Source organism: Humulus lupulus, chromosome 2, assembly GCF_963169125.1.
Source record: "Humulus lupulus chromosome 2, drHumLupu1.1, whole genome shotgun sequence".
Classification (NCBI taxonomy): Eukaryota; Viridiplantae; Streptophyta; class Magnoliopsida; order Rosales; family Cannabaceae; genus Humulus; species Humulus lupulus.
This window is the reverse complement of record NC_084794.1, coordinates 277,793,837-277,821,644: the sequence shown is the minus strand read 5'-3', so window position 1 is coordinate 277,821,644 and position 27,808 is coordinate 277,793,837. Positions and strand designations below refer to the sequence as shown.

Below are 27,808 nucleotides of genomic sequence, written 5' to 3'. Positions count from 1 at the left end.
TTCAGCACATAGTAGGATCAAAACATTATAGCAAGCAATATAGAATGCTATTTATAAGAGTTTGAAAATCCCATAGTTCATGCTTCATCATAAATTTTATGTCTTTTATTGTTTTAATTAAGAAAAAGGAACTCAAATATTGTATGCATACCTGTAAAATCCAGCCACCACCCGCAAACCCATAAACAGAGTCAGCCCTAACCAAATCCCAGGAAGAGCAATGATTGTCGGAGTATATAGCAAAAATGCAGAAGACATTCCTCCCACCACCATCTATGAAAAAAAAACAGTAGTCAAAATGAGAAAAATATGCAATCTTCGGATCAGACCTAAAAAATAAAATTTCTGAGATTTTCAAAAGTTCAGCATATCATGGCACGAGCAGCATATGCAAAATCCGAAGCACCATAATGGAGACCATAAAAAACATAAGCTAGTGCGTTCAGAGGTTGACTAGCATTGACAAACTGTAACAGTTTTAGAGAGCATCATTATGAAGTCTATACATGGCCAGTTACCCAAAGGCAAATGAAAAGCAATTAGACTTATGAACAACAAATATACACATACCAATACTCTAGTACCAACAATTGCTAGTACTTCAGCATCCTTGGTGAATAAAGTAGCTAATGAACCAAAAGATAGACCCAAAATTGTAGACAAGGCATGACCTGTGAGCAATCCTACCTGATAGATAGTTAAATTAAAATGTATAAAAACTCAATGGGTAGGACATTCAAAAATATTTAGGTACAAGAAAACTCGATAAATAATTAACACAGAAAAAAAGACCTTACCTTCAGCACATAGTGAGCAATTTCCTTCACTGTCTTATAGTCACCTTTAAACATATAACTTGCAGTCAAAGCCTACAAGTAAACAACTCATAAATCATCAGAGACAAATCATGTGCAGACGCTGACTATGCAGGGAGAAATTTCAACAGATTTAAAACTAAAGTATCCCTCTATTATTGACCAGTATGAGCAAAAAAAAAACAATAATAATAAGCAGAACATTGCCAAAACTAGTGGTCAAAAACAAGGGCAACTTTAGTAGGATCAAAACATTATAACAAGCAATACAAGTCAAAGAAAGAGATAATACCTGTGCAGATGCACCCAGGGCATCAACCAGAAGCGAAACAACCAACCATACTTGTATGCATATCTGATGAGTAGCCATTGCAACCGGACCTTGACGAGCAGCCATTAATGTCCCCAAAGTCATGGTTGTTAGAACTGCAAGAGTTCTTCCAAGAAGAAAACCACCTATAACATTCCAAAATATATGAAAGAATTAAATAAAAATATAACACCTTAGTTATAACAGGCAAAGAAAACGGTCAACATGTCTAAAACAAAGAAACAGGTAATATTTTTGCTAAAGAAAAGTAAACTAAAAAACAGAACATACTATATCAACTGACTGGTTATGCTTCAGTCAAATTGTAAGACAAGAAAGCATCTTCATATAATTTACCAGATTTTATGTATCCTCCAAATTGTAATGATCCCATCTTTGGAGGCAGTAGTATTGCTCTCTTATTTAGAAACCATAGCATTAAGAAGGTGACAACATATCTGAAATATAAACATTCGAGCAAGATCTTATGTCAAGGGATTATCATTGCAAAAACTAAAGAAAATTTGCAATGCTAGTCAAAGAACACGTACTGAGACACAATTGTGGAAATTGCTGCACCAGTTGCACCCAATTGGAAAGAATACATAAGTATGAGAAACAAAATCATAGCTACAAGATTCCCAATACCTGCATACACAACACCACATGAACTGACAAGAAGAGTGGTTAAACTTTGAAGAAATGGAAAAGAACACAAGGACAATAAATTGAAGACAAAATATATGATTTTCAATAGTTCTGTCAAATTGAATGGTTTATGAAATCTAAAATACAAATTACGCTAAGTAAAATGAAGCAACTACTTGATGAAATTTCTGTAATGATTTGCAGAAATTACAAGCAAGCAATTCATATATGCCTGAACAAAAATTAGCTTAGAGAGGTGGGACTTTCCTTCAGCTACTCTTTGCTACCCTAAAATTCAAATTCAAATAAAAATAACTTACATTAGAACCAAAGTCGGGTCTAATGAGGTAGAACAAAAGAGATTAAATCAGACTAAAAACTAAAATGAAAATTGAATTGAATCGAAATAGGAGATGAAACTCACTAGATTCAACGACCATGTGGTAGGAGAAATCGAAACCGTTCGTTCCAGTAGGCCTTCCATATGTGGATTTTCTCTGCTGCATCTTTTCTTCTTCTTTTTCTCGGCTATGGACAAAGGGCTTTAGCTTAAAAAACATGCAAAATTTTGGACAGATCCCTAAATTATTATTATTATTAAGAAATTTTAAATTACTTCACTATGATCAGATAACACAGTTCAAGGAAACGAGAGATAGCGATGAATCACAAACAAAGTGTCGTAAGGAAAATGAAAAGAACCTTTCATCTTCTCCTCAACGGTGTAAGCTTGGTGGTGGCCCGCGAATGGAAGTCGCACTGGGTCGAAGGCACGCAATGGTGGGCTCGCACCTGGGGTCACTTGGTTCGGGGGTTGGGTTCACGGGTGCCTGAGATTTGGAGCTTGGCTCGGAGAAAAATGGCTGTGAGGATGGTGGTTAGGTGGTCGGAGCTGAGGATGATGGTGGTTACAGGAGTGCGGCTAGGGCAAAGGGAAGAGAGAGACGAGAAGGAGAAGGGGAAAAAATGTATGAGAATTGGTTCTCTCTCGGGTCTCACAAATTTTCAGGTCAAAAATGAAAAAAACTCTAAGTGGCGCGGGATGGTGTATTATTACCGCCCTTTTTTTTCACAAAGTGGCCCATTATAGTGCTCTAGTATAACACTTTTTTATTAGTATTATATTCATGTGTTATGGAAATGGGTATTTGGTGTAGTGTCAAACCAAAAGCTTAATGGCTATAGAATGTTTTGTTAAGAAGTCTATTTACATTTATAGATGTTATGATAGTGTTGACCAAGACTTAAAAAGTTTCAACAAAATGAGGCAATGAAAAGAACTAAATCTAAAAGCTTGTCTACATATGCTACTGTATATTTACAAGCATTTTTTGTATGTGTGTGTAGTTTATTCAGTTTTTATGTTTTATATAGAAATTTTGTTAGGCTAGTTGGCTCACTCTCTCAGCATTCCCTCTCTATGAATCAAGCTGTATATATATATCTATATATATATTTATGTTTTTTTTTGTTGCATTAGTTCTATTCTCTATTTTTTTTTTTTGTATGAAAGGGGGAAGTTTTTGGCATTATTCTGTTGATGTGAAAGTGGTCAAGCATAATAACCAGATTGAGTTAAGTTTCTGTTAATCCTAACCCGAATCAAACTAATTGTCAACCACTTACATGTTTTACTTAAAATAGAAAGAAATAAATTCAAATAACACAACAAAAAATAGGGGATTGACCTTTTACCAGCTTCTCTTTGCTGCTTCAACTAGACCTTTTTTCGCCCAATCTTCATTGAAGGCAAACAAAGTTAAAGTGAAAGAAGCAAAAAGAAGCTTTGGAAAGATTGTACTATACATCAGAAAAAACAATTAAAAGAAGATCACTACCCAAAAAAAAAAAAACAAAAAAGATTGGCTAACATCTTTTGTATGCCCTCTTCCTAGTACACTTTAAAAAGACTGTGATTCCTAGTCTTTTGTTTTGTTAGAAATTCATAAGAGCACCATTATTCAAGGTAAAATTGAAGCTTAGTTGATATGGAATGAATGGCCTAAAGATAAAAAGAAAAGCAGGCTTGAGATTACCATATGATTATTGTAGAGAAAACAAATTATAGATGCATGTTCCACCTTGGATTTTCTGTCAGCTAACTCAATCAGAGCCATTTTGATGTTGTCATGTACTAGCTTTGATGTAGTGAATATAAAATATATAGAAGTGTCAAGGAATTTTATAAATTTACTGACCAAGAGCGAGTTGTAGTTTCATATAACATTTAACATTTAAATAACCAAATTTATATGTAAAAAGGTGAAATAGAGAACCATATCCAAGAAAAACTAAGAACCATATCCATTATCATTAATTGTTGTATAATTATATAAATATAAATAGTAAGTTTAAGCAAATAAGACTCAACGCATTTCCTTATCATGGTAATATATAAAAATTTTAAATGAAAAACTTAAATGAATTATTTTGCAAAAGCGAGAAAATGGTAAAAATGTCAAAGAAGGTTTGGTTTACATTTCTTAATGAGAGTACAAGTTATTGAAAAATGAAATATAAGTGTAAGAGTTATTTAAAGATCCCAGAGAGACTAATTTAGTTTGAACAAAGGACCAGACAAGGATTACATTAATCCACGCAATACTAATCACTCTACAACCACAAAACCTTCTAACTCCCCCACTAGAAAGTAAACACAAACCAACAAGATTCATTCAATATATATATATATATAATTCCACATTCCCTCAATACATTCCAACACACAACACTACCCATGCCGCAGTAATGGATGAAAATAAAAAACTTCATACACAGTAATAACATAACAAAGATATCCTAGAAATATGTGAAATATATGAGACACAATCAAAACAATATAAGGTATCCTAATCTTAGCTAGCCAATAAAATATATGAGACATAATCAAAATAATAGAAGTTATCATAATCTTAATAGTTCATGTTTAAATGTTAGACACATCAGACATATCAGTGCTTTTGTTGCTTTACTATAGATCATATAATATTTTGAAAGTGGACAACTGAAAAGTACCAAACAAACTTGAGTTATGATCAACATCTACTAGATAACAGTGAAATAGTAGCCACTAAGAAAGAAAGAAGAATAATCAGTGGAATAGATTTCAGAATTGCAGCAGTACAAAAATTTCTCTAAATAAAAGAAAAATAGGAGAGAAATTATCTTGATGTTACAATTGTTACTAATAGAGATGAAACATATGTACCTTTCATTGCCAAAGATGCACAGACCATAACACGACTCAATCTCTCTGCTTCTTGTCATTGTTCTTTTCTCAACAAACCATAATCTTCCAATCATCAGTCTGAAAAAAGAAAAGTGATATACTCTCTAGAAGAACAAAAAGAACTTTAAAGCAATTCACACAGGGAAAAGGTCGTTGCCAAAGTTGAGAGAGACGATTACAACAAAGAATAGGAAGATCTAAGATGGATGTCTACTTGATCGTGGGAGAGAGAGAGACTAAGTATTGTTATTTCTCTTTTTCTTTCTTGCTGAATATGCTATTCTAAAAATTGGTTCAAGAATTTAGCGGGCTTTCTCAAAAGTATGCTGCCTTTTTTTGTTTCTTTTTTTTTTTTGCCGCTTCTTTAACCAAAGATATAATAATACTTTTTCAATAGTATTATATTCATGTATTATGGAATGTGGTGTTTTATGTAGTGTACCTATGTTTTCTAGTTTAGTTAAGCTTCAACATGAGAACTTTTCGTAATTAAAATATATCTGTTGTAATAGATTAAAATACAGTTCTAGCTATGGAAACACCAGACTTTCCTCCCATAAGTATGTACTAATTCAGCTCCATAACCAGTAAAGCATTCTAATCTGTATATACCCATGTAATTCTATGTGTGTATATATATGAGCCACGTATACTAAGTAATGATGGCTCTATAGCCTTGTAATACAAGTTTTATTTTCCCTATTTTGGAAATGCATTACACATCTCATCAATCTTTAAACTTTCCTAGTTTTGCTATCTCTATAATGACTAAAAGGAAAGCAAAGCTCTTAAAATATATCCCTCAGAATATGAGCCATGAAAATGGCTATTACTAGTTCTATAAAGCTATAATCAATATCAAATCATGCATTGGAATGATGACACTACTAGAATCAGAGTCAAATTATACATTGGTATGATTTAAGTTATGAGACTCAAATATCAAGAGTGTTGGTGATCAAATTCAGTGTTTACTATAAAAAAATAAAATAAAATGCTCAACCCAAATCTCCAAAATGATTTATCATTTCAAATAATTAGTTACCAACTATAACATTGATATTAACCAAAAGGGTTTCAAAAATATGTGATTCCCTAAAATATCACAACAACAGGGAATAAAATTTTCCTTTCATTTTAAACACATCTCTCAGAAACCAAACAGTAGAAATAAAGTTTTATGTTTAAAAGGAGCAACATATCAATTCAGTTGTGATAGACAACAATAAGTCGTGATTTGAAAGAAAAAAAATCTATCTAGATTTTCGTTAACGAGACTCAAAGAAGACAAACAACAACAAAAATATAACCTAATTTAAATCAAACACAATGATCTAAGTTAAATTCTTATATATGTTTGCTTGTTTGTTCTTCCGCTCATGATTGTTCTTGGAGGATCACTTGCCTTTATCATAGGGACAACTATAAGTTGGAGATCATTAGCTCTAACTGGTAAATAGTGATTACAATCACATATTTTATTTTTTTCCTATATCACTATATATGTGTATGTTATGTGATTGAACTGAATTTTTCAATGAAACATACAAGAATTTAAGGGACTAACTTCTGAGTTTTTTTATTTTTTTATCTGAAGGACTTGTTCCATGCATTGTCTTACTGGTTGATCTACATTTTGTTCCTGAGTCCCCTAGATGGTTGGTCTTATGGGGAATGTAATTTCCGACTGCTGTTATATTCATGCATATTGCAATCCCAAGTAATTTGAGACACTATAATTGCATTAAGGTTGGTTATCTACACAAACTAAACAACAAATGTACCCTATTTTTTCTGCTCCAATCATATGCACGGACATCTATTGTGAATAAAAATAAATACCATAACCAAATTTAAATATCAACAAGGCACAATTGGGACTCAAATAAAAGTTATTCAATAAAAATAAATACCATAACCAAAGTTACATCTTGAGTTATGAATTATGGAGCTTTAGGATCAACAGAAGGAGCAGTCTTTCCTTACATTATCTCTAAACTTCACATACAAAATGACAAAATTTGTGTATAACTATAGGAAAACAGATCAGTTCAATTTCACATGTGAAAACTATCAATCCTTATTTTTTCAAAATACACATATATTTTCCTCTAAAAATCCAAGCAAAAGAAAATAAGAGAAAAGTGAAAAAGAAATAATCTTTAAAAAAAAAAATTAAATAAGGTCACCAAATTATGCTTGCATTCCCGATAATATCACAAAGTTATTGTGACAAATATCCATGATACTGCTAATTAAAAGAAGAAAACATAGAAACAAATATATATATATATACACATGTACAAAGAGAAAAGTCCAAACATTTCAAGCTATCCATAAAAAAAAATATTTCAAACCAATAGACAAGAAATGCAAGATAAATCACAAAGCCCAAATCATATCAAACTAGAAGACGAAAAATACAAGTTAAAATCAACTATGTGAGCAATGTATAAAGTTTCAAATTAAGAAAAAAAATAAAATTTCTTTTAGTAGAGAACGTGAAGACTAACTATAAAACAATGCGAGCCTTTTGCAATGGTAGAGCATAACTATAAAACAATGTTAGATAGTGTGATCAATTGCTACTATTTGAGAATAAGCTTTTAGTGTTGAAAACGAATAAATAAGTAATAGATTAAATAGCACAAATATTAACAGAATCTTCTACATTGAAATAAACAAAGATAATGCATTAAGCTAGGGAAATGAATTACTCTGAGAACTACATTATATGTTATCCAACGTGATTGATGATGAATACATAAACAACTAGTTACCACTATATTTTGTAACCATACATATATATGGTTTGAGAAACACTTGCACTGTTTTGTAAGTCTTTTTCAATCTTTTGGCCAAATTAATTTATTCAGAAAACACATTACCACTAAAAATCCATTGTCATTGTCAACTACAGATTGGACATCAAATTAACCAAATTTTAATAGCTTAATTAGCCAACAAATAAAAGGGCAGTACCTACAAAGTCAACTTCTAATTTTAAATATAATGTTCTATATTGATTCATTTGTGTGAAGTAAAAACTACTGAACCACACTACTGTTCTAAAAAAAATCGTATTAAAAAACAAACTTAATTCTTAAAAAACATAGCAAAATTCACAAATTCCAATTGAAAAAAAAAAGAGTAGATTTATTATTCAAGTATATAATTAAGCTTAAAATCTAACAGAACACGTTTATATGAAGAAAAAGAAAAGTGCTGCCAATGTCATTATTTTGTATGTGGGTGTAATGACCCACTAATCTAGACTATTTGGACCATTAACGAAACTATACATAAATCTTACATTTTTACGAAAATACCATAATTTATTGAGTAACTTGCAAAATAAGAGTTATTTACAAATAAACAGAATGCTAAGAAGGATTATGGGATCCCATTGTCTTTAAAAACAAAAGATGATTTAAAATAAAAGACATTACATAATTGGTGCGGAAAATACACATAAAACCATAAAAATTAAAAGGAGACTACATCCTCGAATCGAATAACGCTCGGCCCCTTGACTCCATTCATCATCGATACACATCCTCCAAGCGTCACGAATCTTTCCACCTCTAAAGCTTATTTCCTGCACATAAACAGAAAGGAATGAGCCTAATGCCCAGCAAGGAAAAATCTAACACAATCATAAACATAAACATAATTTCATAATAACGTAAAGACATATCATAACACATAATTCACTTATTATAATGGCCATTATCACTTGGGGTCCCATAGACTAAACAAGCTTATGCCCATGAGATTAGTGGGGTCCTACCAGCTAAATAGGCATATGCCCACAATCTTTTTGGGGTCTTGTTAGTCAAATAGGGCATAAGCCCAAGCCTACAACAAACACATGCATAACAAATTCATAACACATTCATAACATATCATAACATAAACATAAACATATAGATTCTAGCCTATTTTCCTTACCAAAGTTACCGGGATAAAATGGACTGAGTTGGGACTTTTTGGAACACTCCTAAAACCATAATGAACAAGAGTGAGTCTAAAGAAAGGAGATGAAATGAAAGAGAATAGGAAGACTAAACCATTAAAAGAAAATATGCTTACCACAACTTAAGTGCTTAAGAACTTGGATTCCCTAACCAAAATAAGAATGAGGTTAGGAAATTGAGTAGAAGACTAAGAGAAAGGAAACATAATACAGAAAGGAACTAGAGTTTTGGTTACCTCAAAGATTTGCAAGATCAATCTAACCTCCACCGAAATACTATAGAACTCACTTCCCAAAGTGTTTGATAAGCTTATGATGTTTAAGCTTATAGTTTTTCCCCAAACCAGAACACTCTCACACTCACTTAACACTAGCAGCTTCTGAACTTAGAGCAAATGGTGAATAATGGCTGGGTACTAGGTCCTATTTATAGAGTTTGGGAATGAAAATATCTTGATTTTACTTGAATAAAGATAATGGCTTTTTAGGTGAAAATCATTTGAATAATCGTTCAGCAGAGGCTGAAGACTCGTTCAAAAGATGCTGGACTGTTGAAGGAGTTTGAATGGCTGAAAGGAAATGAATTCAAAAACATTTGAAAACATACTGGAGGAGGCGATATATCGCCCCCTGTAGGCGATATATCGCCTGGGCCAATATGCCCGAGGCGACCGTGCATCGTCTCATGTTTTCCGTATTTACGTGCTGCGATATATCGCCCCCTATAGCTGCGATATATCGGCACATGCTGAATAATTAAACACGAAATTACACATTTTTAGCTAAGTTTGAATGGAGTAAACAGCCTTGACTAAGCCCTCAACGTATTCAAAGCTGTTGACTGGCCCTATAACATTCAAACTTTACCCTTATTTAATTTAATCCTCCAAAAATACTTAATCCTTAATTACCATTCATAACATGTCCTTAAAATCCTATTGGTTGATGTCTAAACCTTATAATATAATAAATACTATCCTTAATATCAGTCATATAATCAAACCTTAGGTTATACTTAATATTCTTAAACTATAGATTAAACTTAGAAAATCTATAAGTACTACTATGAGTGTCCAAATAATTCCTGGTCTGAACCAAAAATCCCTAGTAACAAAGATAACACTAAACATACTATAATACTACTAAACAATTAGCTAAGTAAAGTTCTTGGACTCTACAATTCTCCCCTACTAAAAAGAATTTCGTCCTCGAAATTTACTTACCAAATAACTCCGGATACCGGCCTTGCATGTCCTCTTCCAACTCCCACGTTGCCTCACGTTCAGAACTATTGCTCCATAGGACTTTAACTATAGGAAAGCTCTTGGACCGTAACTTCTTCATCCCCCTATCTAGGATGCTAACCGGTCGTTCCTCGTAACTTAAGTCTTTTTGGAGCGCTATGGTATCGTACTTGAGGACGTGAGATGGGTCTGACACATATTTGTGTAGCATCGAAATGTGGAAGACGTTGTGACTATCGGCTAGTGCTGGCGGTAGGGCTAGTCTATATGCAACTGGTCCCACTTTATCCAATATTTGAAAAGGACCTATGAATCGGGGACTGAGCTTGCCTTTCTTCCCGAACCGGTTAACACCCTTCATAGGAGATATCTTTAGGAAGACTTGATCTCCAACTTGGAACTCGACATCGCGTCGCTTGGTATCCGCATAGCTTTTCTGACGGCTTTGAGCAGCAAGCATACGCTGTCTAATAAGCGTTACTGCTTCTTGTGCTTGTCTAACAGCTTCGGGCCCTAGAAGCTGCCTTTCTCCTACCTCGTCCTAGTGCAACGGTGATCGGCACCTTCTTCCTTATAGCAACTCATAAGGTGCCATCTCGATCGTCGACTGGTAGCTGTTGTTGTACGAGAACTCGATCAGCGGTAAGTACTTGTTCCACGATCCTCCGAAGTCAAGTACACATGCGCGTAGCATATCCTCTAAAATCTGAATTGTACGCTCAGACTGCCCATCTGTCTGAGGATGGAAAGTTGTACTAAGGCTTAATTTAGTACCCATAGCTTGCTGTAAGCTTCTCCAAAATCTTGACGTAAACGTTGATCCTCTATCTGACACTATCGTCTTGGGGATTCCATGCAATCATACAATCTCTTGGATGTAGATGTCTGCATATTGGTCTACCGGGCATGAGGTTCTAACAGGCAGAAAATGAGCCGACTTGGTTAGTCTATCTATTACTATCCAAGCGGAATCATGCTGCTTGTTCGTCTTTGGTAGCCCCGTCACAAAATCCATGGCTATATCATCCCACTTCCATTCTGGTACGCTAAGCGGTTGCAATAAACCTGCAGGCCGTTGATGCTCCGCTTTCACTTGTTGGCATACCAGACACTTAAATACATACTCCACTATCTCCTTCTTCATCCCTGGCCACCAATAGACTGCCTTGATGTCATGAGTCATCTTGGTAGACCCTGGATGAACTGAGTATGGGGTATTGTGCGCTTCTTCTAGGATCGTGTTCTTAATACTTTGATCGTCTGGCACACATACCCGATCCTTATATCTCAATAAAACTTCACTGGATATTGAGAAATCTGTAGTCTTGCCTTCTTTGACTGTTTCCATATGTGGTGCTAGCGATTCCTCATGTCTCTGACCTATCCGTATGTCCTCTAGTAGATTTGATTGGATAGACAAGTTAGCCAGCTTGCCTACAACCACTTCTATTCCGGCACTGATAAGCTCCTGCTGTAGCGGCTTTTCTATTCCGGATAAGACTGCTAATTTCCCATAGCTTTTCCTACTAAGCGCATCGGCAACTACGTTCGCCTTCCCTGGGTGGTATAGGATTTCACAGTCGTAATCCTTGACTAATTCTATCCACCTGCGCTGCCTCATGTTGAGCTCCTTCTGCGTAAAGAATTATTTTAAACTCTTGTGGTCCGTATAAATCTCGCACCGTTCTCCGTAAAGATAATGGCGCCAGATTTTCAATGCAACGACCACCGCTGCCAACTCCATATCATGAGTTGGATAGCGTTGTTCATACTCCTTCAACTGACGTGAGGCGTAGGCTATCACCTTGTCATTTTTGCATCAACACACATCCCAATCCTAGCTTTGATGCATCGCATTAGATAACGAACTTATCGTCAGGTATCGGTACACTAAGTACTGGTGTTGAGCAAAGCTTATCCTTAAGCAATTGGAAGCTTTCTTCACACTTATCGTTCCAGTTAAACTTTTGTTGCTTCCGGGTCAAGTTGGTGAGTGGAGTGGCTATCTTAGAAAAGCCATCTACAAACTTTCTATAGTAACCTGCTAGCCCTAAGAAGCTTCTTACTTCCGACGCGTTCTTTGGTCTAGGCGAATCCTTCACGGCCTCTACCTTCGATGGATCTACTGCAACTCCGTCTTTCGATATGATGTGCCCGAGGAACGCCACTTGTGAGAGCCAAAACTCGCATTTCTTGAACTTGGCGTAGAGTTGGTGCTCCTTCAATCGCGTCAAAATCATCCTCAAGTGTTCCTCGTGCTCCACTTCATCCTTGGAGTAAATTAAAATGTCGTCGATGAACACAACGACGAATTTATCCAAGTAGTATTTGAAGACCCTATTCATTAAGTCCATAAACGCAGCTGGCGCATTAGTAAGACCGAAAGACATAACCAAGAACTCGTAATGTCCATAAGGAGTCCTAAAGGATGTCTTAGGGATATCTTCTCCCTTTACCTTGAGCTGATGATACCCAGACCGCAAATCGATCTTAGAGAATACAGTCGCGCCTTGGAGTTGATCAAACAAATCATCAATCTGAGGTAGCGGGTATTTGTTCTTAATTGTTACTTTATTCAGCTCACGGTAGTCTATGCACATGCGCATACTTCCGTCCTTCTTCTTCACGAATACTACCGGAGCTCCCCATGGTGAATGGCTTGGCCTAATGAAACCCAAGTCTAGGAGTTCTTGTAGCTGCGTCTTTAACTCCTTGAATTTCGTAGGTGCCATCCGGTATGGTGCCTTAGAGATAGGCTCGGTGCCCGGTACTAATTCTATCATGAAGTCTATTTCTTGATTTGGCGGCAATCCTGGCAAGTCATCGGAAAAACTTCTGGAAATTCTTGTATAACTCGAACATCTCCAACTTTAAGTGACGTCTCCTTCTCCACATTCGTGATGCTGTCTAAGAACGCTTGGCATCATTTCTCCATCATTCTTTGAGCTTTGAGAGATGACACTAACGGGGTGCGTAGTCCTGAAGCTTGTCCCATGAAGCATCGTCTCTGGCCGTCAGGAGTTTCGAACATCACCTTCTTGCGTTTGCTGTCGATCGTTGCGCCATGCCGTGCTAGCCGATTCATGCCTAGTATTACGTCGAAGTCCTTGTTCACTAGTCTATCAAGTCTCCTTCTAGTTCTATGTCCTCAATCTTGATCGGTACGCCTCGTACTATTCGTGATGATAGAACTACTTTGCCCGAAGGCAACTCGGTTACAAACCTAGTTCTAAATCTTTCACTAGGTTTGTCTAGTTTTTCTATCATTCCTAACGAGATATACGAGTATACTGCTACCAATCAAGCGATACTAGAACATATACTATCGAGGATAGGATCTGACCTGTAAATCCTTGTTACTAGCATGGGTTCCTCCTTGGGTCAAGGCAAAGACTTTGGTCTGGAACCATCGTTTAATCCTTCTTCTCCTCACTAACATTCATCTGAATCCTTTCTACTTCTATTGCCGCTTCTAGAACATTGGCATAGGTAGGGGTTCCCAGGTTTGCTAACTTAACCCCTAATTCCATCTTTGGTCTAAGTCCTCTGATGAACTTGGTCAACCTCGTAAAGTCGGTTGGGACCAACTCTGGTGCAAACTTGACCAATCTATTGAACTGATGAGCATATTCTTCTACCATTAGCGATGACTGCCGAGGAGTAATACTTCTTGTGGAATGGTTCCACAAATCTTGTCCATATAATGGTGGTGACATCGTTAGTCTGCTGAACTAAGTCCCACCATATTCTGGCATCCTTCCTGAGTAATGACGAGACGCAGGATATGCGGTCCGTATTACTGAGGTTCATGTGCGTAAGAATTGGCTCCACATTCCTTAGCCACTCTTCTGCCTCAAAGGGGTCTATAGTCCCTTCGAAGTTTGGAGCGTGCTGCTTGCGGAATCTTTCATACACTGACTCCATATTCGGTACTGGATGTGGTGCGTAGTTCGTCACTGGCCATCCCCCATATGGACCAACTTGTTGGGGTGCTAGAGCCATTAGTTGTAGCTGCGGCTGCGGTTGCGGTGGAGGCTGAGGCTGAGTCTGCGCCTGTTGACGTTGTTGCTGCAAGAGTTCCTCGACTTGTTGTCGCCGTCTAGCGATTTCCGCGGTGTTGTCAGCTGACGGTGTCGGCGCGTTGCGGCTAGTAGTAGCACGCACTCCTCTTCTCTGAACTGGAGGGCATCATTGGTCGTTGGAACAATGTTGGAGGCGTTTCCGTTGGTGCGTGCAGATCTTCGGAGCGACATCTTCACCAAAAGTTCTAACAGTCGAGAACTTGTTAGAACTTACCCTAATAGGCTCTAAGGAAAAAACTTATTCTAAAACAACATATCTCGGACATTTTTATTATGACTTCTTATGAAAAATTATATAGGTCTTTATTTATTATTAGAGCGGGTTTCTATACTTAGAAAAACAAGTCATCTTTATTTTCTAGGTGTGTTTCTAGTCATCCTTTATGACTTAATTCTCAGGCTCGAAACTTATCTTTGTTCCAAAGTTAACCATATTGAGGGAGGGCTGGGATCAGTAAAATCGTTCCCACTACTAAGGCCCCCTAACTCTCAATAAGGAAACTTGGTTCATTGATTTGTATCCACCCTCACTGAACTTGGTCATTATTCATTTTATTTATTACTTATTATGATTGCGAAAATAAAATCAAACTCATACATGATGATAAAATAACATGAAATTAATTTGGAAAAATAATTTTCACTTATTACAATCATAAAATAAAGAAATAAACAAAACAAACAATGAAAAGCTAGGTATTCTTAAAAATCGGGATCTTCTACATCCGATCCTTCATCTAGCATATCATTATCTATCTCCTTATAATCATCATTGTCTTGAGCCTAAAAATTTCCTCGGGGAAGATTCAAGAAGATCCTATGTTGTTGCTCATTAGTGAATTGAAACTCTAAATCATAGGTGAACTTAAGTATGAGAGAATAATATCTTAGGGCTGCTTGTAAGTCATCATCCTTATTTATATTCTCCCATATTTCTTCTAAAGTTAAAATTGCTGAAGGAAAATCTTTTAAAAGCCTAATTACTAGGACATATTGTTCTGCAGCTCTCATCATGATTTGCTTAGACTCTTGAAGGTGACCTATCTCTTTGTGGAACAAGATCAATCTTCGAGTGGTCTTTTCTAGTGCTCCTACGGTGTTCCTTGGCTCCCTTATTCTTTTTAAAGCCTTAATGGCTCGAATATCCTCATTGCTTAAAGCTCCGTTCATTCTTAACTGAAAACATAAACACTTAAGGTGTTAGCTATACACATAAGTAACATAACTAGTAACTTAAACACTTACTTGGCGGTCCGATTCGGAGCTTTGAGCGTGTGTATCGAGGAGAACTTCATGCAAAAGAACCGTTTCTCTGATACCAACTGTAATGACCCACTAGTCTAGACTATTTGGACCATTAACGAAACTATACATAAATCTTACATTTTTACGAAAATACCATAATTTATTGAGTAACTTGCAAAATAAGAGTTATTTACAAATAAACAGAATGCTAAGAAGGATTATGGGATCCCATTGTCTTTAAAAACAAAAGATGATTTAAAATAAAAGACATTACATAATTGGTGCGGAAAATACACATAAAACCATAAAAATTAAAAGGAGACTACATCCTCGAATCGAATAACGCTCGGCCCCTTGACTCCATTCATCATCGATACACATCCTCCAAGCGTCACGAATCTTTCCACCTCTAAAGCTTATTTCCTGCACATAAACAGAAAGGAATGAGCCTAATGCCCAGCAAGGAAAAATCTAACACAATCATAAACATAAACATAATTTCATAATAACGTAAAGACATATCATAACACATAATTCACTTATTATAATGGCCATTATCACTTGGGGTCCCATAGACTAAACAAGCTTATGCCCATGAGATTAGTGGGGTCCTACCAGCTAAATAGGCATATGCCCACAATCTTTTTGGGGTCTTGTTAGTCAAATAGGGCATAAGCCCAAGCCTACAACAAACACATGCATAACAAATTCATAACACATTCATAACATATCATAACATAAACATAAACATATAGATTCTAGCCTATTTTCCTTACCAAAGTTACCGGGATAAAATGGACTGAGTTGGGACTTTTTGGAACACTCCTAAAACCATAATGAACAAGAGTGAGTCTAAAGAAAGGAGATGAAATGAAAGAGAATAGGAAGACTAAACCATTAAAAGAAAATATGCTTACCACAACTTAAGTGCTTAAGAACTTGGATTCCCTAACCAAAATAAGAATGAGGTTAGGAAATTGAGTAGAAGACTAAGAGAAAGGAAACATAATACAGAAAGGAACTAGAGTTTTGGTTACCTCAAAGATTTGCAAGATCAATCTAACCTCCACCGAAATACTATAGAACTCACTTCCCAAAGTGTTTGATAAGCTTATGATGTTTAAGCTTATAGTTTTTCCCCAAACCAGAACACTCTCACACTCACTTAACACTAGCAGCTTCTGAACTTAGAGCAAATGGTGAATAATGGCTGGGTACTAGGTCCTATTTATAGAGTTTGGGAATGAAAATATCTTGATTTTACTTGAATAAAGATAATGGCTTTTTAGGTGAAAATCATTTGAATAATCGTTCAGCAGAGGCTGAAGACTCGTTCAAAAGATGCTGGACTGTTGAAGGAGTTTGAATGGCTGAAAGGAAATGAATTCAAAAACATTTGAAAACATACTGGAGGAGGCGATATATCGCCCCCTGTAGGCGATATATCGCCTGGGCCAATATGCCCGAGGCGACCGTGCATCGTCTCGTGTTTTCCGTATTTACGTGCTGCGATATATCGCCCCCTATAGCTGCGATATATCGGCACATGCTGAATAATTAAACACGAAATTACACATTTTTAGCTAAGTTTGAATGGAGTAAACAGCCTTGACTAAGCCCTCAACGTATTCAAAGCTGTTGACTGGCCCTATAACATTCAAACTTTACCCTTATTTAATTTAATCCTCCAAAAATACTTAATCCTTAATTACCATTCATAACATGTCCTTAAAATCCTATTGGTTGATGTCTAAACCTTATAATATAATAAATACTATCCTGAATATCAGTCATATAATCAAACCTTAGGTTATACTTAATATTCTTAAACTATAGATTAAACTTAGAAAATCTATAAGTACTACTATGAGTGTCCAAATAATTCCTGGTCTGAACCAAAAATCCCTAGTAACAAAGATAACACTAAACATACTATAATACTACTAAACAATTAGATAAGTAAAGTTCTTGGACTCTACAGTGGGTTAATACGAAACTTACTATTCTTGGGCTCTTTCCATTTGTTGGTCGATGTAATTCAAATGAAAAAAGCTCTGCAAAATATTTGTGTTTCCATTACGAAGTTTGGCTGAAAAATATTTAGTTACCTTCCTACCTCTCATCAAATTGGTTCTCAAGTGCCGATAACCCTTGAAAAATGATACATGATTCTTAAATATAATAAATCAAGATATAACTTATTTTAACTATTCTAGGGCAAAAGAACCCCTTGAGTAGAAGCAATCTAATTTATTTAAGCAGAATTTACACATGCTTTTGAGAAACATATAATTTTGTATAGAAAAATAAAAATGTCCCTTTTATCCCAACACCGTAACATAAAACACAATCAAAAAAACAAGGAAAAGAAAAAAAAAAAAACCAACATAAAAGCTATGATCTAAGCCTTACCCAAATAGAGAGCCACGTCGTATATGACCAGAGACGAACGGAGACTTTGGACACAGCGGGAGGAGTTTTGTAGGAGTAGATCTTTAATCCTTTAACACTGATTTAGGGAGAATAAATGAAAAATCAATATGCAAAATCGAAAACACATGCAAAATTGAAAATTAATTTTGAAAACCACAGATTGCATAGATTCTATGAGATTCAAGCTGATAAATCTAACATCTACAACTAATTACTTACCTGGCTTGCCAAGACCAAAGAGAAGAAAAAATTTGAGAAGCCCAGCGACTGGAAATCGAAGGTTGACAGAGAGAGAGAGAAAGACGAGAAAGAGAGAGTGAGGAGTTCGGAGACGTACGACCAAGCCGAAGAAATGGGTCTCTTCTTTGTGTCGATATGTTGAAGGAAATGGGCAGAAATGTTGAAGGAAAGCTCAGAAATGGGGGTCTCGGGTCTCAAAAATGGGGAAGAGAAAGGAGATGGGTGTCTCGGGATTCTCAAGTCTCAGAAATGAAAAAAAAATTCTAAGTGACGGGATGTGAATATATTACCGCCCTTTTTACATAAAAAGTTTCCCAATATAATACTCTACAATAATACTTTTCTATTAGTATTATATTGATGTGTTATGGAAATGGGTATTTGGTGTAGTGCCAGTACCAAAATCTAGCCTCCTACAAATGAATTTCTCTAGTCTATTTAAAGACTGATTTACAAAATATCTTCCCTCTTATTTCGGGAAATTATAATTCAAATTTTAAATAAATTCAAATAAATGCATTAATTACATAATATCCCATGATAACTGGAATTCTTTATCAGATTACAACAAATCCATAAGAAATATGGATTTTCAAACAGTAACTGTATTCAAACTAGATTATCGACCTCAAACATATAACTTATATACTTTCGAGATTGGCCAACATCACGAGCTCGTCATTTCTATTAACCTCGTCCTTATCAAGTAACTTTATCGAGATAATCCTCTTCGAGCTTGCAATGCTCAGGATCGAACCTTCCTGACTGTTATTCAATCACCAATAAGAATAAACCAAGAAATTTATACAAGTGTTGAATCCTTGTATTTGTAGCTTCGACCTTGACTTGTAACCTCGAAACACCTTCGAGACCACATGTCATTCCGATCTCACAAATTCCATCGTCGACATCTTAATTCCAAACGAAACTACCAAACCCAATCCGCATAAATGTTGATGACGTGGCACAATTGCTTATTTCCATCTTACATTTTACGAGCTTGTCTTTCGAGACCATAATTTCTATTCTCGATATTTGGGTGTAACATTTTTCCCACTCAAAAGTATTGGTTCGAATCCTATGAGAAGGAAACTTTTGAACTTCTTCTTTCAAAAATTGTGCCACCTACCATACTCGAGTATGGACACGCGTCAGCTAAGGATTGCACACAGAGTACTTGAGTACTCCCTACTTCTGCCCACGTCTCTTCATATCTCAACTTTTTGTTTCCAATACCCCATCCGTCTGATCGAATTTCAAATCAAACCAAAGGTCGAGATTTGTCCGACCTTTGACATCCCTCTGGGATATATAATATATATACCCCTTTTCTTCTTCGTCTTCACTCTTATTTCATTATCAAAGGAAAAGAAAAACCGAACCAGAATGGACCAGAGCCCCCTTCTTCTTTTTTTCTTTATTTGCATGTTCTCTAAATCGAAGGAACAAATTAACTCCAGCACTTTCGACTCTATGAGGTCTTTCTTGCAACCGTTCCTTCAGTCGTCGATCTCATTATTTCCACAGACAACTTTGCGTAAGTTTCTGGTCTTGATTCTCTTTCTTTGGTATATATATTATACGTGTTTCCTCTGTACCATGAGTATATTTACTGGTTTTCCACTAGTTTTATAAGATTGTTTGATCAATGTTAGGCAAACTTCTAATCCAAGTTATTGTAATGTAATCAAAATCACAGTATTAGACCCAAATTCTCTAGTATAAACATGCATAAATGGGGTTTTTCTGGCCAAAAAGAGTTTCATGCAGCTTAAGAAATAGGGGTTTTACAATGCACAAATCCCAAAAATATCACCTTTTTGAGTAACCGCCAGCTTTTTTTTTTCAGAAAATCTGGCATCAACCTCCCCACTCTCATGTGAGTACCGCTTAAAGCCCGAACCTTACAATAGTTCGGGGATCACATTCGAGTTAATCTCGCCCTTTCGAGGCTACAGTCTTGATTTAGGCAATCTCGTTATCTCAAGCTTTCGAGCTCGAGCTATCAAAATTATACTTTCCGTATAATTTCCAATATACTGGGCCCTCACCCTTTTGTTTCTTGTTAGATGTCACAGTACCCTGAGAATGGGTGGGGGCCCAAGTTCGCCATCCCTTACCTCCCATCAACTTCCTGTCTTGAATCGCCCTTCACCTGAAACCAGCAGTTGATACGCAAGCACAAAGAAAGTTGTGAGCAAGAGGATATTCAAGTACGCTTACGACGCTAAATAGAAAAGGTTGAGGAGAAAAAGAGAAAGATACTCTGAGTGGCAATTTATCCTGATCCAGACCTCGAGATCAAGCCTGTTCCGTTAGACCCCAAGCTCAAAGTCATTGTCACCTTCGAGCCTGGTGTACTCTCATTCTCTCTAATGGAAGACTCTTCAACACGTCCTTCCACCTCCCATGCTCTCTCAGTCCCCACCTCAAAGGAGGAGTTATTCGAGGCTGAGCACTACTGGAGCTCAGTCTCATCTACCAGCCAGATATCCGAGTTGCTGGCATATCACAACCTTAGGTTCTCTGGCACCCTGATGTGCTGGCCAGCAACCTCGAACGAATGGGGCTGCTTCGCCTCGAGAGATGGAAATTTCAACTGTAAAATCAAGCTCGCCGCCTGGAGTTGCGAGCACTTGAGGGCTGGGGCCTTGCTACCCCTGAAGTCAAATTTCAAGATCTTCTTGGATTTCGTCGAGCTCACCCTATTCCAACTCCAGATTAACTATTTCTGGGTTTTGTCAGCCCTCAGGTTGTTATACCACGAGCTGAAGTGGGAAGGACCCTTACCACAAGAGATATTGTATCTCTTTTATCTCAAGAGCAACCCTTCTCGAGCTCGTGGAGGACATGGCTTTTACTACCTATCGAGCTATTTGAAGGAAAAGTGACTTTTCGAGGATATGCCAAATCACCCTGTGAATTTCGAGCTCGCATTTTTCTGGACAGACGACCTCCTTCATTCTAGATTTTACTCCTTCCAACGCATGTGTAAGTATTCAACATACTTGTCCCTTTTTCCCTTGAATAGCTAGGCTCGAGACACTCACATTTATTTGTTCTTGAAGCCAATTACCACTACCCCACCCCATCAGAAACGATGGTAGAACATAGGGCAACCATGATTCAACTGCCGTATGGTCGAAGTTCCTTGTCCTACCTCCTTCACGAAGACCGGCTCTGGGCCTGCAGCCTTTTAGAAGAAGGCCAGCCCATGGATGACTCGACATATCGCAAATATTCAAGGTGGGAACACATGCCCCTCCCTATTGACAAACTCCTTGCCAGGAGGAGATCTTCTAGCTCGCGGTTTCATGCCCCTGCTTCCCGCCAACACGATCGGCCTGTCTTGGGCAATGAAGCTCATGATGAAGCCTCACAAAGCTTGGGTGATGGAGGTAAAGTTGTGCTCGATTCCTCCATGTGGTCCCCTTCCTGGTTTAAGCACAAACCCGAGGTTATGGTCCTCACCAAGGACCGCAGGAATAATTTCTTAGTATGGTCATGGGTAGATCTTAGGGTTCGTAGGATCGATAGCTGGTTAGGGCAGTATCAAACCATGTATAGTTTAAACGAGGTTTGGGACGGGATTGGCATTCAATACGAAACCAATATCTATAGAGACCTTTCGAGGCTATCTCCCACATATAGAGATGGGATTCTCCCAATGTCTTCAGAAGATACAGGAATTTCCTGGTCCCCGAGCTCCAGTACTGTTAAAAGTACCAGTTAGATTTCTATTATCCTTTGAGTCTTGTTTCTTTTAGTAAACTTATGCTCGATCACTAAAGTATGATCTTTATGTTTTTTAGATGACATGGACTCATACCTAGACAACGTGCTCAATGAGCATCCCCAATGGGGAGTCATCCCTCCAAGATTGCAAAAAGGCCCGAGGTGGCTCCTCCATCCTCGGTTACTCAGAATTCGGGTTAGGCTGTCGAACCCACTCTTGAGGCCAGAGAAAATGCTAATATCAAGCCAGTGGTGCCTTCCACCACCCTGCCTCCTCCTGTTGTCTGACCGGCCAAGCATGCCCCTGCACCCCAGAAAAAACAAGCACCTGCGAGGGAACGTTTCTAGACGATTTTACCTCACATTCTGGAGTTTGTGCTCGATAATGCAGCAGGGTCGCATTGAGTCAATCTAGGATCGAATGTCTTGACCTTGGTGGGTGAAAGTCCCAGCAGCCTCAGAGCCCCACTACGGGAGTTTCTAACCTCCTGCCGCGATGTCAAACCATCTTTGACAAGGGTGGCAAGCTTAACTTCTCGGTTAGTCATTCTTACTTTGACCCTCTTGTACTGTACTAACATATATTGTACCTTTAATAACTCGTGTTTATTTTTTTGTACAGGAATTTTCCTCCTTTGTTCAGCACAACTTCATGCTAAACAACGAGGTGATCGCGAGCAGGGCACTTGCATAAGAAGCCAGAGATGCCCAGTTGAAGCTTGCGAATGAACTCAAAGCAACGAAGCTAGAAGTGGTAGCAAGGGATGTGGCCATTCTAAAGGTTTCTGAGCTCGATTCGAAGCTAGAGGCTACCTTGGAACTCGATTCGAAGCTCGATTCTAGGTCAGACACCTTCTGAGCTCGATTCAAAGCTAGAAGGTGTCAGATCTAGAATCAACGCTGGCGGTGACCTTGGAGGAGGTCGAGGCTAAGAATTATGAGATCAAGGAGAAGGACTCCAAGATCAAGGAAATCCAAGAACTAAATGCCAAGTTGGAGGAGGAAAAAAAGGCGAGCTTTGAGGTAATCGAAGGCGAGAAAGCTCGTCTCCTGGAAGAGTTCAAGTCGAAAAAGGATCGCGCCGTAGACATGGCGATGTATCAGATTTGGGTTAACAATCCTGACCTCGACACCACCTTTTATGCCAAATTTGAGGCCGAATTTGTCACCAAGTGGCAGGCTCGGCTCGAGGAGGAGGAGGCCATGCTCGAGGCCAAGGAAGCAGTAGAGACCTCGGGGTTGCAGTTGGAGAAACATCCAAATCTTGCCTTAATTTCATGCCTTATATTTGTAGAATGAAATATTTTGAGCCTACCAATATTAAGGACTTGCTTTCATATGTTTTTTATTCGTACAAATATATCTATTGGATTTAAGTTTGAATTTCAATGCATTCATGCAAAGTTTAGTATCCATGTTCGACTTCGTTATTGTCAAGGTCGAACCTTACTTTTACCATGTACCTGAAAGTACTTAATTGGCATGTAATTTTAGTAGTCTAGTTATAATTTGCTTTTCTAGTCACTTTTCCTCATCCTCAAGTATGTTCTCGAGGTTGCGAGGTTGAAACTTATTTGCAAAATTTTCCAGCCCCAGAGTCGACTTAGTATGCAGTTGGTTTATCTAAAATTCCAAATTTTTACTGTCGGTTAGGTTTTCCTGGTTTATTCCTAGCTCGCATCTTTGGTTTATAATCCATACACTTATAAATTTTCATGTCGGGTTAATAATCCAGACATTTTTAGCTTGCATGTTTTTTTAATGATCCATACACTTATAAATTTTCATGTCAGGTTAATAATCCAGACATTACTTTTCTTTTTCTTTATGTTATATTTTTTCAGACATATGATATGATTGTATACCATTTATGCCCCATTAATATCCTATGAATGTGATCGTAGGTTTTTGAATTATGAGGATTTGCAAAACAAAAAAAAGTACAACACTAAAAAGAAAGCACAACTCTTTGAACGAAATCAAGAAAAAAAAAGTCAAAAATCAAGCACTTTCTTGGTTACAATTAAAACATCATTCCTACAGTACTGGTAATAAGGTCATAGATATTCACCATTCCAAGCTTGCATATCAATTCTCCGTTTAGCCTCGCCAACTTATACACTCCAGGTCAAATAATAGACTCGATCTGGTAAGGCCTTTCCCAATTAGGTACAAGTACCCCAACAGACGGGTCTCATGTGGCTAAGAATATGCGCCTTAGCACGAGGTCTCCTAATGCGAATTTTCTATCTTGAACCCTCTTGTTAAAATACCTAGTAGCTCATTGCTGGTATGCAACATTTTTCAATTGGGCTTCATCTAGTCTTTCTTCAATTACGTCTAGACTTTCTTCGAGCTGAGATTGGTTCGAGGCCTGATTGTATGCATTGTGTCGTATTGTTGGGATTTCGACCTCAATTGTTAACATGGCCTCGCATCCATAAGCTAGGGAGAACGGAGTATGCCCCGTTGAAGTCCGTGTTGTGGTTCTATAAGCCCACAAGACTTGAGGCAACTCCTCGGACCATTTCCCCTTCGCCTCTTCTAGCCTTTTTTCATGGAGCTTTTTAAAGTCTTATTGAATGGTTCGACCTGGCCATTTGACTCGGGATGGGCCACAAAGGAGAAACTTTTTATTTTCACGTTTTTTTTGCAGAAATGAGTAAACAGATCACTGTCGAACTAGGTCCCATTATTTGACACTATCTTTCTGGGCACCCCATATCTGTAGATGTTATTTTTTACTACAAAATCTAGGACTGTCTTCAAGGTGATAGTGGCCAAGGGTTCAGCTTCGGTCCATTTTTTAAAATAGTCAAATTGCGACCACAACATACCTTACTCCACCTTTTCTAGTTGGCAAGGAGCCTATGAGGTCAATTCCCCATATTGCAAATGGCCATGGGGAGCTCATCATGGGGAGCTCAGTGGGTAGAGCTCGTGGAATTGAGGCAAACCGTTGACATTTATCACATTGTTTGACATATTCGAATGAGTTCTCCTTGACTGTAGGCCAGAAGTATCCCTGCCTTATATCCTTTTTCGATAAACTATGCCCCCCCAGTGTGATCTCCACAAAACCCTTCATGGATTTCTTCCAAAATCGTATTTTGCCTCGTGTGGGGTTACACATCGAAGTAATGGCATAGAGTACCTCCTTCTATACAACTTCCCTTCAACAATAGTGTATCTTGGAATTTGACACATCTGCTTTCTAGCCTTATTCTGGCTACTGGGAGATTGTCGGTTTTGAGGTATTCAACTATTGGGGTCATCCAGGTTTCTTGTGAGTCAATCACGCATACTTCTGCTTCATCGAGCTCGTTAATACTCAGGATCGGTAGAAATTATACTAGGACCGCGTTCAGTGTATCAGCCTCGTTAGTTGTGGCAAGCCTTGCCAATGCGTCTGCATTGAAATCTTTCTCCCGGGGGACTTGCTTTATAGCGTAGAACTCAAACTGTCCGAGTGCTGCTTTTACTTTCTCTTGGTACGCAACCATTTTTATACCACAAGCCTGATACTCCCCTAAGACTTGGTTAACAACCAGTTGTGAGTCGCTATAGCAATGTATAGCCCTTGCTTTGAGCTCATTGGCTATTTGAAGTCCTACTAGTAACACCTCGTATTCATCCTCGTTGTTTGCCGCTTCAAAGCCAAACCTTAGAGTCGAGTGGAAGCGACTTCCTGTTGGGATAATTAATATGCTTGCCCCCGATCCATTTTCGTTAGAAGATCGATCGACATAAAGTTTCCACAACTTTTGGGCTGGGGTTACAACTTTGTTGTTGGAGATCCCAGTGCATTCGAAAATAAAGTCTACCAGAGCATGTCCTTTGATCTTCATTCTTGGGTGATAAGTGATCTCGAACTGTCCGAGTTCGATAACCCACTATAATAGTCTTCTCGATGCCTCTGGTTTGGACAAAACTTGTCGCAGTGGCTGGTTAGTTAGCACATTAATAAGATATGCTTGGAAGTAGGGTCGGAGCTTTTGAGATGTGTGTATTAGGCTCAGAGCCAGTTTTTCCATTCATGGGTATCTTGATTTTGCCCCTAATAATCTTTTGCTGATGTAGTATACATTTTTTTATATTTTTTTATCCTTCCGTGCTAGTATTGCACTAATGGCGTGCTCGGTTGTAGCAAGGTATAAGTACAAAATCTCTCATGTAATAGGTTTAGACAAGATCGGTGGTTCGACAAGGTGTTTCTTAAGGTCTTGAAATGAAAGCTCACATTCTTTCGACCATTCGAACTTTTTACCCCCTCTTAAAAGGTTAAATAATGGGATGCACTGGTGTGTAGATTTCGAGATAAACCTACTTAAGGCCACCATTTGTCTAGTTAGGCTCTGGACATCCTTATGTTTTCGAGGTGAGGGCATGTCTATCAACGCCTTAATGTTGTCTGGAGTAACCTTTATTCCCCGTGTGTTTACTATAAATCCAAGGAACTTACCCAAAGATACTTCGAACAAGCATTTTTGTGGGTTAAGTTTAATTTTGTATTTCCGAAGTACATCAAAACACTCAGTGAGATCATCCACATGGTTATGGTTCTGTTTAGATTTGACCAACATATCGTCCACATAAACTTCCATGCTATTCCCTATTTGTTTAGAAAACATATATTTATACCAGCCTTTGGTATGTGGCTTCTACGTTTTTGAGCCCGAAAGGCATGCATTGTAACAATACAAACCTTTATCGTTTACAAGCTCGTATGTTATTGGTCCATCCATGCATGGCAATCTGGTTATATTCATAATAAGCATCCATGAACGACATGATATCGTGACCTGTTGTGGTATCTACGAGTTGGTTTATCCGAGGTAAGGGGAAGCAATCTTTAGTGTATGCCTTGTTAAGATCTGAATAGTCGATACAGGTTCGCCATTTTTCGTTGGGTTTTGGGACAAAAACTAGATTGGTGATCCAATCAGGATAAAAAGCATCTCGTATGAAACGATTTGCTTTTAACCTCCCAACCCCTTCTATGAGGGCCTTCTTTTTGTCATCGTCCAGGAGCCTTCATTTTTGTTGTTTCAATGGGAAGCTCTTATCAATGTTTAGTGCATGGCTTATGACATTAAGACTAATTCCTACCATGTCTAAGTGCGAACATGGGAACACATCCTGGTTTTCTTTCAGGAAGCAAATTAATTGCAATCTTGCCCTTTCAGAAGGTTCTTGCCCATTTTTACAACCTTCATGGCATCCTTTTCATCGAGCTCCACTTCTTTAAGCTCCTGAAGTGGTTCAAGATCAGCCCTTTCTTCTACTCTAGGGTCGATCACCCCTTCTATCTCGAAGACAGATCCATCCTTCTCCTGAATAACAACAAGTGTCTGGGCACTAATTTGACTCTTTCCTCTCATGGAAATGTTGTAGCATTCCCTTCCTACGAGCTGGTCCCCCTTCAACATCTCGATGCCACTAGAAGTCGAGAACTTGATGGCCAGATGCTTGACAAACGATATTTCCCTGAGCCCAATCAGGGCGAGTCTCCCGAGCAGTATGTTGTAGTACGACGAGGTATCCACCACCACAAACTCCATCATCTTTGTTACTGAGATTGGATAGTCTCCCAAGGTCACGGGTAGTTCAATGGATCTCGTACATGCAATCCTTTCTCCTGAAATTTTTTACAATGTTGTTGCATATTCTTTCAAATCGTAAAGCATGAGTCCCATATTTTCTAGAGTGGCCTTGTAAAGGATATTCACAAAACTCTCGTTATCAATCAAGACCTTGCGCCCCCTCCTGTTCGCGAGTTGAAGAGTGATGACCAGGGGATCATTGTGAGGAAACTGGACGTGTGACGCGTCAGTAAACGTGATGGGTTAAG

The 27,808-nt window shown here is 37.9% G+C and overlaps 1 protein-coding gene across 1 annotated transcript; it reads right to left on the bottom strand.

The window, feature by feature from the left end:
* Positions 1-27,521, bottom strand: LOC133815538 (protein DETOXIFICATION 45, chloroplastic-like). The gene is made up of 11 exons (XM_062248368.1): positions 27,136-27,521; positions 4,982-5,080; positions 3,469-3,573; positions 2,198-2,301; positions 1,677-1,773; positions 1,483-1,583; positions 1,108-1,271; positions 798-869; positions 571-687; positions 373-467; positions 1-274 (listed from the first exon to the last, which is right to left on the bottom strand). Exons 1-11 carry the CDS (start codon positions 27,519-27,521, stop codon positions 133-135), a joined length of 1,482 nt encoding a protein of 493 aa, XP_062104352.1. The 3' UTR covers positions 1-132.
* Between the last annotated feature and the right edge of the window lie 287 nt (positions 27,522-27,808).

Excerpts from the sequence above, each read along its gene's own strand:
- LOC133815538 (XM_062248368.1), bottom strand. The coding sequence starts at position 27,521 with ATGATGGAGTTTGTGGTGGTGGATACCTCGTCGTACTACAACATACTG. Across the intron at positions 1,774-2,197 it reads CCACATGGTCGTTGAATCTA|GTATTGGGAATCTTGTAGCT; the intron begins GTGAGTTTCATC and ends TTGTGTATGCAG. Across the intron at positions 275-372 it reads GCATATGCTGCTCGTGCCAT|GATGGTGGTGGGAGGAATGT; the intron begins GATATGCTGAAC and ends TTTTTTTTCATA.